Here is a 15,362-nt window from a genome sequence, read left to right on the forward strand (position 1 = left end):
CATTGGGACATGATTCAGTCAGCACGGTGGGATTGGGCTGACGGTTGGGCTGGATGAGCTTAGCGGTCTTTTACAGCTTCAGTGGTTCTATGGTTCTGTGCTCAGGCTGCGTCTTTGCTGTATTTCAGAAATCGAAGCCAAGAAAGCCTGTGAGTGGCTGCGAGCGGCGGGATTCCCTCAGTATGCCCAGCTTTATGAAGGTGAGAGCTGCCTCCTCCACTGCTCCCGGTCTCTGCCTGGCATGTGCTCCCACGTCCTGTGTCTCAGCCGAATACTGGGGTGCTGCATGGGGAGCTCATGAAGAACTGAGGAGAGGAGAGGGTAGAAAGGATTAATAATTGTGTGATCATGTGTTAAAAGTTCAAGCCTTCGGACTTGGCCATGGCTTGGAGAGCCAGCCCTGCCATGAACTTTCCTGCATTCCTGAACTTTTCGCCTCCAGGCAGGGCTGTGAGGAGTCCCGGGGCAGCTGCTGGGGCCAAGGGTGGTTGGGCTTTGGAGAGCCACCAGCTCCAAGTGGTTCAGGGGGTGTTTGCAGTGGGAGCACTCAGGCACGTGGTGTAGGGAATGGGGAGAGTGAGCATTCCCTGCCATCCTCCCTGCTGACATGTCACCAGGCTCCTGCCCTGCCTCGAGGTGCTATTTTGCAGCAAGGTTTGTGCTTTTGGAGCAAGCTGTGCCCAGAGCAAAGCTGGCTCGCAGGGCACGGGCAGAGCCCTCTGAAGACCCGCTCCCACCTCCCTTGCCACGCGCCCAGGGCTGGTTTGAAGAGGGACCCTGGTGCTGGATCTCACCTCCGGCTCGGTGATGTTTACAGCAGCCCCACGGCTGGTCTCTGCCAGGGGCCATGCCAAGGTGCGGTGGCTGCAGCCGGCCCCGCTGGCCGGGACAATAGCGGGAAGCCTGGTCTCCGGTGGGCTGCGGCGATGGCCATTGTTTGGCTGGGCGCTTCCACCACCCCCCGCAACATGTGCGCGGGAGCTGTTCCCTCGCCTCCGACCTGATGGCTTTACAGGCTGCCTGTTTGCTTCTGGTTTCTATTTTAGGGAGCCAATTCCTAGCATGGCCACGTGCGAGGACTGTCCAGATCCCTGCAGGGGACACCCAGCCCCAGGTGTCAGCCCAAACAGTGCCTCCTGCCAGGGCGACAAAAGCGGGTGCTGGGGTCTAGGAATAAACCAGCCCTCTTTCTAGCCTCACTGAGCAAAAATTTCCGCATCTTCAGGGTGTTTTGTTCTGTTTTTCTCCGCAGCTGGCAGGGCTCAGTGTCCCCTTGGTAACTGCACTCCATAGTTTTGTTAACAGCTGGGCTCAGGTGCTTGTGGGTAATGGTCCAGGTCCTACATAGCTGGTCCCAGCAGAGGTGTCTCTGAGTGCACGGAGATGAGCAGGGAACTGGATGGAGGCCCTTGGGCACCTCTTCACCCTCACCTAACCCATCTGGAAAGAGCAGTTTCCAAAAACCTTGGGCATACACCACCTCTGGGTGGTCCTCAACTCCTACCCTGAGGCCAGCAAACAGATCTGCCTGTGGAGACCTGGCCCACAGCCTTGGAGGCGTGGGGGGATTGAGTGAGATGCTAGATCTACTGTACCACCATAGCAATACAGCGTTCCTGCTCCTCTCAGCAGCTCCTCCCTCTCTCCAGGAGAGCTGAAAGGCTTTCCTGACCCTGAGGGATCGGTAGGAGAAGGGAGCTGTTGATGATCAATCCATGCATGTGATCAATGCCACTCTAGAAGCCACTGTGAGGTGCTGAGGAGAAAAGCTGAGGGATTCCCTGTCCCTGGTGCAGTGTGTGTGGCTGTAACCCCGAGCCCGGGCTCCAGCTGTGCTCAGCTGGGAGCAGAGCTGTGCGGGGGTCCCTCTGTAGCCATGTGAAAGCACTGCACAGGGCTGGTGTTCATTTCTGAGTGGGCTTAATCTTCCTGAGTGCTCCAGCCAGCCTGGCACCCCAGCCCAGTGGGAGCCTTTCCATGGGCTTTACCTGTCGGGGGCACACTGAGGTCCCCGGTGCAGGGACAGGGTTGTTCATCCTGCGAGGGGGAAGCAGTTGGAGGAGAAGCGAGGGGATCTGCTGTATGACAGGGATACCTTTGCAGTGTCTGGGTTGCCACAAGCCCTTTCACTCTTGGCCCAGTGGGTCTTCTTTCCACCCCTCTCCTCTGCCTGGCCCATCCCTCTCACCTCTGCACTTGTCTTGCTCTCGCTGCCATGGCACCGGAGCATCCCCGGCCCCTCCATACCAGCACCCTCGTTGTCTTGCCCTGGCTCTTTGCTGGCTCCTCCGGGAGCTGTGGGCAAGCAGTGGTCCCTTGGGAGGAGCTGCCGACGGGACCCTGGGTCGAGTACTCTGTGCTTGGTAGGATCCCCTCCTGCAGCCACGGCTGTCAGGGTGGCAGCTCCTGGGGGCGATGTCCCACACACATCTCATGGCTTCTTCTGACTTGTACTCATGGCCCAGAAGCCTCCCACACTTTTCCTCTGCTGCTCTCTCCCGCTTCCCCAGCTCTCCACCCTCGCCGTGTCTCCTCCTCTGGCTCCTCGCAGCATGTCCCTCCTCCCACACTCACCACCAGCCCTCACGCCCGGTGAAGTAACTGGTTCAGGAATGGGCACTGATTTTCCTCTCCTCCCTAGACTCCTTGTTCCCTCTCGACATCGGTGCTGTGAAGAAGGACCACAGCTTCCTGGACCAGGACTCCCTCAAATCCCTGTGCAGGTAATGCTCCCTCACACCCCTTCCCTGCTGCAGGCGGTGGAGCGGGCACAAGGACTTGCCCCAGGAGAGGGCTGGGGCTGCCTGCATTCCCCAGGGTCAGCGGGGCGATGGGCGCTGTGGGGTGCCTGCCCTGCACCCCAGCTGTGGCGCCAAGCCCGCTTGGATGCTGTTGCTCCCTCTGTGAGAGGATTTTGGATGCTTTAGTCTTCTGAAGCGGACTGCACTGCTGGGTGGTGCCTGGGAAACGGCAGCGTTTCTATTGTGAACATCCAGAACTCCTGGAGAACAGAAATATTTCCCAGGAATAATTCTTCTCTTTGTATGACTTTCAAGCTGTTTCAGTTCCATGGCTGGGTAGTTCTGGTCTGTAGAGCTCGGTTAGAAATGGATGGGTCAGAGCTGAACTGTAGAAGAGCGGAGGTGCAAAGAGAGACCCAGTGCTGCTGTGCCTGCTGCCCACTTTCTCCCCTTCTTCTGACTGCTGCCCAGGGTGTGCTTTGTGTTGCTTTATTTTGCAAGGATGCTTCATAACATCTCTGAGAAGGAAATGGCGTTTGGAAACCACATCTCTGTGTCAGAGTGAAGGGTTCTCGCTGGTTGTTGGCATAAGGCAGATGGAAGTTAAAGCATCTGTGGGTGAAATGGTGTTGTGGACAGGGTTCCACTCAGCCATCAGGCATCTGCTGCCTGTGAGAGAGGGAAACCATGCAGTGAGGGGTTTGCTGAGCACTGATGCTGGGCTCGGTGCTCGGTGGAAGTTGTGTGCTGCTAATTAGCACTTTGTGCAGGTCGTGAGGAGCTGCGGCTGCTCATGGGGTGGTTTGGGGCTCTCAGTTCACACCGCTAGTTTGCTTTGCGCAGGTGACATCGGTGCTGGCAGGTCCCTCCCCTTCCCTGGCACAGCCGCGCTGCTCTGAGCAGGGGTTCCTGCGGTCACAAGTGCTGCTGGCTTCGTGTGACGTGAGTCACACGCGGTGCCTGGCAACGCAGCCCTGCTGTACATTTTCCATCAGGACACACTATCCCTGCCGCAGCGGGGCTGAAAATAGCTCCAGGAGGTTCTGTGAGGCTGCAGGAAGGCAGCGTGTGTCTCAGGGGGACTCAGCCCAGTGCTGCCGTGAGCAAAAGCAAACACCCAAAGCAGTGCCCCACGATGCAGCCTCTGTCTGGGCGGGCTGTGCGTCCTGCTGGCACACGGTGACTCAGCCCTGCTTTGGCTTTTGGGCCACAGCATTGCGCCCACGGCCCCACGCTGACTCCATGCTGAGGTGCAACCATTGCTCTCCCACCCACGCTGCCGCCAAACAGAACTGAGAATAGATGGGGAAACAGTCTGTTAGTTATGTGGTTTCCCAGCAGAGAGACTGCTGTGCCGGGCAGGAGGGGATCCCCTGCACTGCTTCCCCGGTGCTCAGCAAGCTCCTGATTTTCCCTCTTGGTGTTCCCAACAGGGCAAGAGGTCTCTGCCCATCCCTCCCTGTCTGAGTTTCCTGCTGGATTTGTCATCGCTCAGGCAGCCACAAAAGCTTCTGAGGTTGTTTTGCTTGAATAACCCAGAGCGGGTCATCCCTGCATGCTTGCAGAATTGGTGTGGTTGGGTGGGCCACGCTGGGCAGGAATGTCCCCAGCATGTTGAGCTGTCTCTGAGGTCCTGGAGGTAGCCCTGTACAACGTTTGCCTTACAGGGAGGTCTAAAAGGACACTGGAAAATGCGTCTCTTCCAAAACCAATGCCTCCTTGGATACGTTCTCTCTCCCCCAGCACATGCATGCTCCCATCCTGCTGCCTCTGCCAGACTTCATGCATTCAACCCTGTGCTGCAGGACCACGCTCTCTGTCGGAGGGGTCAGTGGGATCACCAAGAGGGGGCATTAGTCAGAGTTTTGGTAAAATGTCCCTAAGATTTGTTTTTTGGCTGTGCAGAAATGGTGTTTGCAGGCTGGAACAAAAGTACCTGTAGCAGCGTTCATGAAGGTGCTAATTAAAGTGAATTAACTGAAGATTCATTCACTTGTGTAAAGGAAAAAAGAATGGGACTTGAAGCTGTACACGAGTGACAGGAGAATGGCCCTGGTCCAAGGGCCCTGGCATCTGTCTGTGCTTGGGGGAATGGCTCTCCCCAGACACACAGCTTCAGAAAGAGCAGAAATGTCCTGTCAGCCCTCGGGCAGGGCTGCTTGTCGGTGGGTGCGGGGAGGGGGTCACGGCTAACTCTGCAGCTGTTGGAGGGGCCCCCTCTCGGCCAAGGTGAACCCTCAGCGTGGGACACTCGGCAAACACTGCCTGGGAGGCAGCTGGCAGCGCAGTGGTGCTGCGAGCGGTGGGAGACGGCATCCTTTGATGCTATGGTTGAGGGAGAGCAAACGTGGGGTGCTGGGGCAGCTGCCGGCATTCAAGCACGGCCAGGACGTCCCGGTGCCTGCATGGAGGGAGCAGGGTGCCGCTTCGATGGCTGCGCTGGCCATATCCCCACTGGCGCACAATCAAGGGCTTGCACCGCTCGTGCACTGGAGCGGTTTCACCCCTTGGCTGCGATGCCCAAGGCGCCAGTGAATGGCGGGCAAGGTGTTGGCAAACAGGGATGCAGCGTGGAGCACTGCAGTCGCCTGGGAGCAAGCTTGCAGCATTGCTGGGCTTCACAGGTCCCCCTGATCCCTGGAGCTGCAGCTGATGGGTGACAGAAACAGAAAAACCCAGCACTGTGGCCCCAGGAGGAGCCAGGACTAGGCTAAAGTCTCTCTCAATGTCTTGTAGGAGGCTGATGACCCTGAACACATGTGCCTCCATGAAGCTGGAAGTCCACTTTCAGCGTAAACAGGTACTTGCTGTGCGTTCAAGGGCAGGCGGGGGCGGGCCAGGGGGAAGGCGTGCACGCTGGTTGGGAGAGCCCTGTGTTCAGTGATGATCCCAGGCGCTCCAGCACTGCATCCCGGGGTGGACGCGGCCTGGAGGTGCTGGGCTGAATTATAGGATCATAGAATCATGGAATTATTCAGCTTGGAAAAGACCTCTAAGATCATCAAGTCTGTTCAGCCCAGCCTCACTGTGCCCACTAAACCGTGTCCTGAAGTGCTGCCTCTAATTAGCAGGTGCCTGTGTTTTCCCTGTGCTGCTGCAGCTCTCCCAGACTCTGGCAGTGGTGAACCGCAGCGCAGGAGGTGTTGAAGCCACGCTGGATGGCCGCGTTGGTCCGTGCAGCACTGTGTGCCCGTGGCATCGCCCCTGGGGTCCCTGCTAAGCTGGGCTCTGAAAGCCCCCAGGATGGGCAAAAGGAGCCCGGGTGTCACAACAATTAATATTGGCTTGTTAATAACAAAGCCTTTTCTGTTCCCCTTAACAAAACATTTAAGATTCACGCTGGCCTTGTGTTTAGCATATGGAAATCATTCCCTGCATGCACCCCTGCTTGCTCAGACAGCCCTTGTTTTGGCTTGGGTGGGCATGCTGCCCTGCGTCCCGTGCGTGGGTTGCGAGGAGGCTCCGCGGTAATGTCTCAACTGCCTGTGAGCTGTCCAGAGGGTGCTTGGAAACAGCACCTTTCCTTCCCCGGTGCCGCAGGGCCCTTGGGCAGGGCACAGCAATGCCTGGTGGCTCCTGGAGTCCTCTGCGGTCCTCCAAAGGGGACAAGGGTGGAGTTAAGGGGCTGTGCTGCAGTGTGTGTCCTTTGCAGGATGCGTGTCCCAGGAGAGCAGGGCAGGAGGATGCACCAGCCCTCTGTGACTGATTGATTATTCCCTGTTGTTGACCACTTGCAGAATGAAGACTCCGAAGAGGAAGACCTGTGTGCCATCAGTGACCGATGGGCTTTTCAGCGGGACAGCAAGAGGTGGTCGCGAGTGGGGTCTGTCGATGTTCTCTCCCAGGGCTCCGAGGTCCTGAGCTCCACCATGCGGCTGGCATCCAGCCGCGAAAGCGTCCTCACGGACCTCAGCACCAACCCAGAGGCCGTGTCTCTGCACAGCAGCGGCAGCACGGGTGGCACACTGGGTGTCAGAGCCGTGTCACCTGGCCCTCCATCCCCCATCCCCGCCGATGCTGTCATCGCCGCCTCCAGCCACAGTGTGAGTGAACGCCCCTTGCCCGAGCAGCCCTTGGGTGGTGGCGAGGGCTCCAAGGAGAAGCTGAAGAAGCGGCGATCTCGCAGCTTCCTGAAGAGGATTGAGTCCCTCCGAAGGAAGGACAAAGAGAAAACCAGCCCAGACGAGAAGGTGGCCGCACACAGCAGCATTGCAACCACACCAGGATGGGCCTCCCTGAAGGCTAACGGGGACCTTGCAGCCCCGAAGGCCAACTCCTCTAAAAGGGGGATCTCTGCCTCTTTCCATGGCAAAAAACACTTCTTCTCGGTATCGTACAGGACTAACCGCTTGCTAGCATCAGGTGGGAGCAAGGTGAGCTCTGATTCGAAACACAGTGGAGTCTACTTGGAGGACTACGAAACAGCCGGTACAGCCAGCAGCGACTGGACTGACAGGGAATGCCAGCACCGGCACGCGCACCAGGGCAATTGTTTGGTGTACATCCCCCGGGACCACAAACCAGGCACCTTCCCCAAATCCCTCTCCATCGAGAGCTTGTGTCCCTTGGGCGGCAGCTCCCTGACCCACTGGAAATCGGGGAACGCACCCATTGGGCTGGTGGGAGGCGGCAGGGGTGGCAGCAGCAGCAGCGTGGAGGGCTCATCCTCGCCACGAGGCTTCGCCTGCCGCCGCCGGCGTGGCTCCTGCAGCTCCCTGGGCAGCCGGGTCAGTGTGTACGACAACGTGCCAGAGTTCGGCAGCAGCGAGGATTTCTGCAAGGAGGACGGGGAGGTGACCTATGAGAACCTCGACGACATTTTGCAGCACATGTGGGGACTGCAGCAGAAGGTGGAGCTCTGGTATAAAGCCATCTCCCCTGACCTGGCTGGGGAGGAGGGGGTTGAGGAGGAGGAGGAATCGGACTCAGGAGGGGAACCCTCCAACCTGCACTTTGAAGAGCGTTCCATGTCGGATGTTGGCACCTCTGCCAGCGATTTTGACAGCACAGGCAACTCCCTCAATGAGGCCGAAGAGATTGAGATGCGGGAGCGCCGGGACTCAGGTGTGGGAGCATCACTCACCAGGCCCTGCAGGTGAGTGCGGACGGGGCTGGGGTTGCATCCTCCTCCCTTCCACTGTGCCTGAGAAGGGCTCAGTCCTGGAGCTGCTGGCATGCCTCTGGCCAAGGGACCACCACAAACCTGTCCCCCATCGCATGGGTGCTTCTGCAGCAGGGATGCACTGCCCGTGGCTCAGGGAGCAGCACCAGGGCCGTTGCTGGAGGCATGCTGGCCCCGGCTCTGCGCTGTCACCCTTTCCCTGGTGGCAGGAGTGGGGTGGGGAGCAGGAGATGCTGATGGACCAGGGCAGGGGTGCAGTGCAGGGGAGCGCAGTATGGGTCGTGGGTGTGCTCTGGTGGCTGCCAGCCCTGCTGCTGGTGCTGGGGCACAGGCTGCCACCTCTCTGCCTGCACAGACCCTGTGATTCAATGGGCTTTCCTTTGCTAATAACTAGTCTGAATGAAGGGGGTGTTTGCTTCCAATGTGCTCATGCTCCCTTGTGCTTTCCCTAAGAAAACTCAAGCCACGGTGGAATTCCTTGACTTTTCTGGTGCCGCTGAAGTGTATTGGAACAGAGGGAGGAAGAGGGGTGGGTTTTCCATTAGCTGGGAATGTTCCTTCTGGGTATGGGGCAGCCCCAGAGCAGCTGGGCAGGAGCATTCCTGGAGCAGCATGGACTTGGGGAGGGTGTAACAGGCTCACAAAAGAGCATTCCCTCCCTGGGTTGTCTTTTCTTCTTGAGGAAGCAGGGGTTGCAGGTGTCTCCTTTGCTACAGTATTGCTCTGGGGGTGGTCCTGCAGGCGTGTGTTCCCCTGAGCTCTCCCCACGTCTCCTGGTGGGGCCGCGCCCCACACAGCCCTGGGGTGCTGGGGTAGGTGCAGGGCGTGCAGCCTGGATGTGAGTGGAGAGGGTGCTGGTTGTTTCAGGAGAACCTACTGAGGGAACAGTGCTTTGAGGTGAGGGACGATGTCTGTCATGCTCTGGCAGCCTCTTGTGCTGGGTTTGCTGGATTGGTGAGCGCCTGGGGATGAAGCAGCACTGGCAGCACTGGGGTTGGCATTGGGATCACTGGGCTCAGCCAGTGCCGCTGTGCCCATGCCTCACCCCAAAGCAGCAGGAAAGGCCCTGCGCTGGGGTCTGCAGCCTCTCCACCACCAGCCTCTCCCTGCAGAAAGCTGCGCTGGCACAGTTTCCAGAACTCGCACCGGCCCAGCCTGAACTCGGCCTCCCTGGAGATCAACCGACAGTCTTCTGCCCAGCTCAACCTGCTACAGAAGTGCTCTCTGCTCCGTCTTACAGCCATCATGGAGAAGTACTCCGTGCCCCACAAGCAAGCCTGGACGTGGTGAGTGGGGAGGGGGACAGTGCCTGTGTTGTGGGGGTGTGCTGCAGCTCTGCGCTGTGCCAGGCGCTGCCTCCCAGCCTGGGGCAGCTTCCGTGTGTGAGGATGATGGAAAGGGAGGGGGAGAAGCTGGAACAAAGCTGGCTTTGCTCTGTGTGGCTGTGAGCATCCTTGCAGGAGTGAGCCAGGGGCTGACGCCTGGGCTTCTGGCATTGCCTGCATCCAGGAGGGCTGCAGGCACCTATGGGGCGTTGAGGTGCTGCAGCGATGTACAGAACCACAGGATCATAGGGCCATAAAGGGTGGATAAGACCTCTAAGACTGCATCCAATGCAGCGTGGCTAGCAGGGCAAGGGCGGGAATTCTCCCCCTCTACTCTGCACTTGTGAGACTCCACCTGTGTCCAGTTCTGGATTCTCTAGCATAAGAAGTATATGGAACTGTTGGAACAGGTCCAGTGGAGGCCATGGAGATGATCTGAGGGCTGGATTCTCTGATTGTATGATTGTATGATCAAGTCCAATCATCAAATCAATTCCAACTGTTGAAAGAGACATAAGGGAGAGAAGTAAGAGAGTGAGACAATGGTTTCCTTTTGTAGCCAAGTATCAAAGCATTTTGGCTTAATCAAAGGTGCTGCAGTTCCTGCTCAAAAGCTGCCTTGCTTCTATATTCAGAACAGGGCAGAAGCGTGAGTGTGTGTGCCTGGGGTCCTGCTCCCTGTGGCCAGGCAGTGCTCAGGGAACCATTTGCTGTGCTGATGTCCATCTGTCCCACCCTGCAGGACTGTGCCCAAGTTCATGAAGCGGAGTAAAGTCCCCGACTACAGGGACAAGATGGTCTTTGGAGTGCCGCCCATCATCAACGTGCAGCGGACGGGACAGCCGCTGCCCCAGAGCATCCAGCAGGCCATGCGCTACATCCGCAGCCAGTGCCTGGACCAGGTGATGCCACAACCGCTGGCCGTGGCTCTGAGCCTACTGCTGGGCATCAGCACCGGGGTTTTGGGAAAAAAAAAAAAAAGCAGGAGGGGCTTTTCATCACCTCTTGTGGTGAATCAGGAGCTGAGATTGTCTGTGGGAATTCTGCTCCTACCGGTGTCTTTTGACCGTCCCTCACTCAGGCTTCTCCTTCGGGTAGCAGGGGAGGGAGGCCTTTGGGGGAAAGCCTGTCCCTAGGGAATCCACCCTCATTGGTGCCCCCTCGGCACTTGAGCACCCACCTGTTCTTCCCCCGCAGGTTGGCATTTTCCGAAAGTCGGGGGTGAAGTCCCGGATTCAGGCGCTCCGGCACATGAACGAAACCAGCCCCGACAACGTCAACTACGATGGGCAGTCAGCGTACGATGTGGCTGACCTGCTGAAACAGTATTTCCGTGACCTGCCGGAGCCCATCTTCACCAGCAAGCTGACAGACACCTTTCTGCAGATCTACCAGTGTGAGTGCTGGGCTAGGGGTGACAATCAGACTCTCCCAGACATTCTTCCATTCCTTTGGACAGAGGTGATGGTGATGGGTGGTGGCCCATGGGGACAGAACCACTGACCACCAGCTTCACCCTGTGCCCGCAGTTGTGTCGAAGGAGCAGCGGCTGCAGGCGGTTCAGGCGGCCATTATCCTCATGCCGGATGAAAACCGGGAGGTGCTGCAGACTCTGCTCTACTTCCTGAGTGACATCGCCTCTGCCGAGGAGAACCAGATGACAGCTGGGAACCTGGCCGTGTGCCTGGCCCCTTCAATCTTCCACCTCAACGTCTCCAAGAAAGAGAGCACCTCGCCAAGGTAAGGATTGGACTAGTTCTGGCCTCCTGAGCCTTCCCACAACCCATCGCCCCTTCCTTGTCTATCGTGGGAGGAGGCCACCGGCGTGGTAGGAGCACACGTGATCTCCCACAGCCCCAGTTGCTCTGCTTTGCGATGTAGGGTCCCCTGCTCTGCGACACAGAGCAGAGCAATGTGGGGCTGGGGGCAGGTGGGATGCCCAGCAATGCCTGCTCCCTGCAGGGTGATGCATAGGAGAGGCACCATGGGGAAGCCTGACCAGAAAGACCTCAATGAGAACATGGCTGCGACGCAAGGGCTCTCCCACATGATCATCGACTGCAAGAAGCTCTTCCAGGTGGGTGGCTGCAGTGTGCCCAGCCTGGTGTTGCCCTCCCTGGGTGCTGCCAGTGGGAGATGTGAGTTTGCTGGTGGAGTGCTGGTCCTGCGGAGTCGGTGTGGGGTGAGATAAGGGCGCCCATCCTCTGGTGGGGCAGCTACCGCCAGTCAGTCAGCCACAAGAGCAAAGCCTGGCTGCATCTCGTGGTGGTGCAGGTCACACACTGTGGGAGGCACGTCCAAGGAGGCTGTGTCCATCCTTTCCACATCCGTAGTGGAATGAGGATTTGGGGGTTTCTAACTGCTCAGGACCATCACAAAGTCCATGTAGGATCCCTCTGGCTTCCTGAAGATCTCCTTGCTTTTGGCTTCTAGGTTTCCCATGACATCTTGCTCCAGCTGAGCAGCTCCTATATGGCAGCGGATGCTTACCCCCATCCCCTGGCTGACTTTGTGTGTCAGGGGGAAAGTAAGGCTTTACACTCCTACTTTGAGCAGAGTGTCCAGAACCTGCTGAAAGAGTCATCGGAGAAATTCAAGGGGTGGTTGAGCACTCCAGGGCCCCTGAACACGGAGCTCTCCTGCAAAAAGGTAAATGCTGCTGTGTCGAGGGGGAGGTTGTGGTCACACAGGGAGATGTGTACAGAGTGACCACGGGGAGCCATGGGTCCTGTGGGCACCTGCCCGTCAGCTAACAACCCCTTGGTGCTTGGAGGGATCAACAACCCCTTCCCTGGCCAGAGTCGGGGCTGAGAGATGAATGGCTCTGGGGTGGAGGATGGTCTGTGCCCATCAGTTCTGGCAGAAAACCCACCGCCTTGTTAGCAGAGGAGCTGCTTGCCCTTGCCCATGCCATGGCATCCCCTCCTCTCACTAGCCAGCAGGTGCCAGGTGCTGCTCCATGGGGGTGGGGTGGGAGCCATCAGTAAAGCCACTTGGGGTTAGTGCTGCGGGGTCCCATGAGACAGCCTGCCTGACCTTTCTCTCGGCCTCTCAGGTTGGGGATGGACACCCTCTGCGCTTGTGGAAGGTCTCCACAGAGGTTGAGGCCCCTCCCACCACGGTGCTGCACCGGGTGCTTCGGGAGCGTCACCTCTGGGACGAGGACCTGCTGCAGAGCAAAGTGGTGGAGGCTCTGAACAAGAACACAGAGGTCTACCACTACGTCATGGACAGCATGGCTCCCCACCCGCGCCGGGACTGCGTGGTGCTCCGGTGAGGGCAGGGCCCCAGCACGAGGGTTTGGTCCCGGTTTGAGGGATCCCACCTGGCCCCAGCTCCTCGGGCTGGGCAGGATCCCCACCTCCTGCTCCCGCTGCAGACCCCGAGGGCCGGGCAGGGGTCCCACAGGGGAGCACGCGGGGCTCAGAGCTGAGCGGGGCTGCTCTGCCTGCAGGCACTGGTGCACGGACCTGCCGCGGGGAGCCTGCCTGCTCATCTCCATCTCGGTGGAGCACGACAAGCTGCCGGCTGAGGGAGGCGTCAAAGCCGTCGTGCTGACGTCCCAGTACCTCATGGAGCCCAGCGCCATGGGCCGCTCCAGAGTGACCCACATCTGCAGAGCCGACCTCAGGTGAGGGAGCCCTTGGTGCCGTGTCAGCGGCCACGTCGGCTGCCGGGGAGGCTGCTGGAGCAGCAGGTGGGGTGTGGGAGCTGCTCGTCACTGGCAGCGCAGGCAGGGCTGCAGCTGGCGCATGCGGTGCCAGCCCCGAGTGAAGGGGGTGCTGCTCTGGGGCCAGGCTTCAGCTGCCACAGAGCTACTGGGAAAGGAGCCGCCGGCTCAGTCGTGCCGTGCTGGTGGGTCCTCTGGTGGCTCTGAGCGTGGGAGCAAGTTGTGGAATGGGTTGAGTTGGAACGGACCCCGTGCTTTAAGTCCCTTGAAGCATCAGAAGGCCCAAATTCCCCATGGGTCCAAACAGTGCTCCCCTCTCTCTGGTGAGCCATGCTGGGTGTAGGGGTGTGAGGTGGGCTGGTGCACAGGCAGCCTGGTTGTCACTCTGTGCTGGTGCGAGCCCGGCTGGGTCAGATATTCCCCCATTCTGCCACACGTCTGCAGTGGGGAAAGGGACCTGTAGTGCTCGTTCATCATCTCTGAGTCCATCACAGCTAGGACCCCGCTGAGTGCCTGCCGCATGGGTCCCTGCTGCCCACTCACCCTCCTCCCGCTGTTCCCTTTGCCAGAGGCCGGTCTCCCGAGTGGTACAACAAGGTCTTTGGCCACCTCTGCGCCATGGAGCTGGCGAGGATCCGAGACTCGTTCCCAGTCCTGAGTCCCAACGGTCCCGAGACGAAGATCTGAGGCACCAGGAAGATGCTCTGTCCTGTCTGACATGGACTTGCCGGTGGATCCGGGCTGGGGCTCCTGGGAGGGAGCACGCTGCGGGCAGCCGGCCCTGGAGGGGAGCAGAGGCTGGCGCGTGTTTGTAGGCGTCCTTTTACCCTGGGCTGGGCACTCCCTGTCCCCCCAACTCTGGCTGCTTCAGCCACCCCTTGCCTGAGCGCATCAGGTTGTCCACGGAGGCAAAGCAGTGCAGTCCCTGGTCCCCACAGGAGGGGTTAGGGAGCAGTGGGGAGCCTGTGGGGTGACCCCGGGACAGCAGCCTGCGGGCAGCGCTGGGCAGCAGCTGGTGTGGGTTGAGCTGGGTCCCCCCCGGTGTGAATTGGGAGCTGCGAAGGGTGAAGGTGTGTGGAGCAAAGCAGGGGAGTGCAGGGGCTTGAGAGAAGCAAGCGGGGAGGACTGTGCTGTGTCTGTAGGTTGCAGCTCTGTGTCAGAAAGTGCAGTGTGGCAGCGAGGGGTGGATCGAGTGTGGTGGCACTGGCAGGGACAGCTAGGGAGGCTAGTGGAAGAGGCTGCTATTCTGGGACAGGAGGGGCTACACTGAGATATGCCTGGAGTCCCAGCAGTTGTTGAATGGCAAAAGGGATGTATTGCTGTTACCTTTGGTGCTGAGTTTTATTGGAGAAGAAGAAAATGCCCTCTCATGCAGCACCTTGCTCTTAGCTAAAAGAGAGCTCTCATGTGCACTAGGTTTAGTCAGGGCTGGATGGAGGATGTTCCAGGGGGAGCCTGTCCCTCAGAACCAGCTTTTGCTTTGTTTGAAGGGAACAGGGCCCGTCTGGAGCCCCTGCTGCCCCTGTAGTTGCTCTGGGCAGGGAACAGGCAGTGTCCCCCTGGGACGGTTCGGAGGAGGCAGTGTGGCAGGGAGGGACGCGTCCAGCCCCACATCTCCCCAGCCCTTGCTGCTGCTGGGGTTCAGGGTGCACTGCCCTGGAGAGAGGAGAAGGGCATGGCAGCCTCGCCAGCACCCACTGCACTGCTCTGGGCTGAAAGCTTTGGCCAAGCAGGGTTGTGGTCATCCCAGCTCCCTGTGCAGCACCTGCCGCCTTTAAGCAAGCAAAGCTGGGTAGCCCAAGCTGGGCTGGGGTAGCCCAAGCTGCCTGGGGCAAGCTCGGCCCCATCCTGGCCCTTGCAGGCAGGTGGGGTGGCAGGAGGTGGAGGTGTCCTGGATGCACCCCTCTTGGGGTGGGGCCCCTGCCCCTCCAGGGTGCAGAGCTGCCTCCCCAGCACTGCTCCCGGCAGAGTCCATTCTCCTTCCCATCCCTGTCTTTGTCGTGGAGGAACTGACTGCCGTGGCTGACAGCACCAGGAGCCGACGGGGTTTCTGCGGTTAGGCAGGGACCCAAGGTACCCGACATTGTTCCAACTGGAAGGCAACGTGACCCACACATGGGAGCAATTCCCAGTGTCAGTTCTGCTGTAACACAGCCTCTCCGCCTGTCTTTTGGTGAAAGAAAAAGCAGCCCAGCCTGTACTATGTGGTTTTTTTAATATATATATATATAATATATATATTATATATATATATATAAAAATATAACTAACAATTGGGGGAGTGATTTTTCTCCTAATTTTTTTTAGGCGTTTCTTTTTTTTTCTATCTATAAATACTTGTACAGTTGGAATATTAATATATAACTGGCAGCAGAGCTCGGCGCTCGGTGATGCTCACTTGAGACATGCATTTTGTATTTAAGGGACTTTCGTTTTGTATCATACGTGACTGCAACATTCTTTGACTCGGATCGGGGCTGCTCTTCCCATCTCTGTAATTAATA

General features: G+C 58.7%; 1 protein-coding gene across 5 annotated transcripts in view; it reads left to right on the top strand.

The window, feature by feature from the left end:
* Positions 1-15,289, top strand: part of STARD8 (StAR related lipid transfer domain containing 8) — a 55,201-nt gene extending 39,912 nt beyond the window's left edge. For all 5 annotated transcript variants that reach the window (XM_054075289.1, XM_054075292.1, XM_054075290.1 and 2 more), the window contains 13 exons: positions 129-200; positions 2,642-2,723; positions 5,478-5,541; positions 6,479-7,836; positions 8,976-9,149; positions 9,931-10,090; positions 10,386-10,584; positions 10,718-10,928; positions 11,151-11,265; positions 11,622-11,837; positions 12,244-12,461; positions 12,643-12,819; positions 13,428-15,289. In XM_054075289.1, the coding sequence (XP_053931264.1) occupies positions 129-200; positions 2,642-2,723; positions 5,478-5,541; positions 6,479-7,836; positions 8,976-9,149; positions 9,931-10,090; positions 10,386-10,584; positions 10,718-10,928; positions 11,151-11,265; positions 11,622-11,837; positions 12,244-12,461; positions 12,643-12,819; positions 13,428-13,545 (3,164 nt within the window). In that variant the 3' untranslated portion in view covers positions 13,546-15,289. The remainder of the gene's footprint in view (positions 1-128; positions 201-2,641; positions 2,724-5,477; positions 5,542-6,478; positions 7,837-8,975; positions 9,150-9,930; positions 10,091-10,385; positions 10,585-10,717; positions 10,929-11,150; positions 11,266-11,621; positions 11,838-12,243; positions 12,462-12,642; positions 12,820-13,427) is intronic.
* Positions 15,290-15,362: the final 73 nt, after the last annotated feature.

The sequence above is a fragment of the Cuculus canorus genome, chromosome 10, assembly GCF_017976375.1.
Source record: "Cuculus canorus isolate bCucCan1 chromosome 10, bCucCan1.pri, whole genome shotgun sequence".
Lineage (NCBI taxonomy): Eukaryota > Metazoa > Chordata > Aves > Cuculiformes > Cuculidae > Cuculus > Cuculus canorus.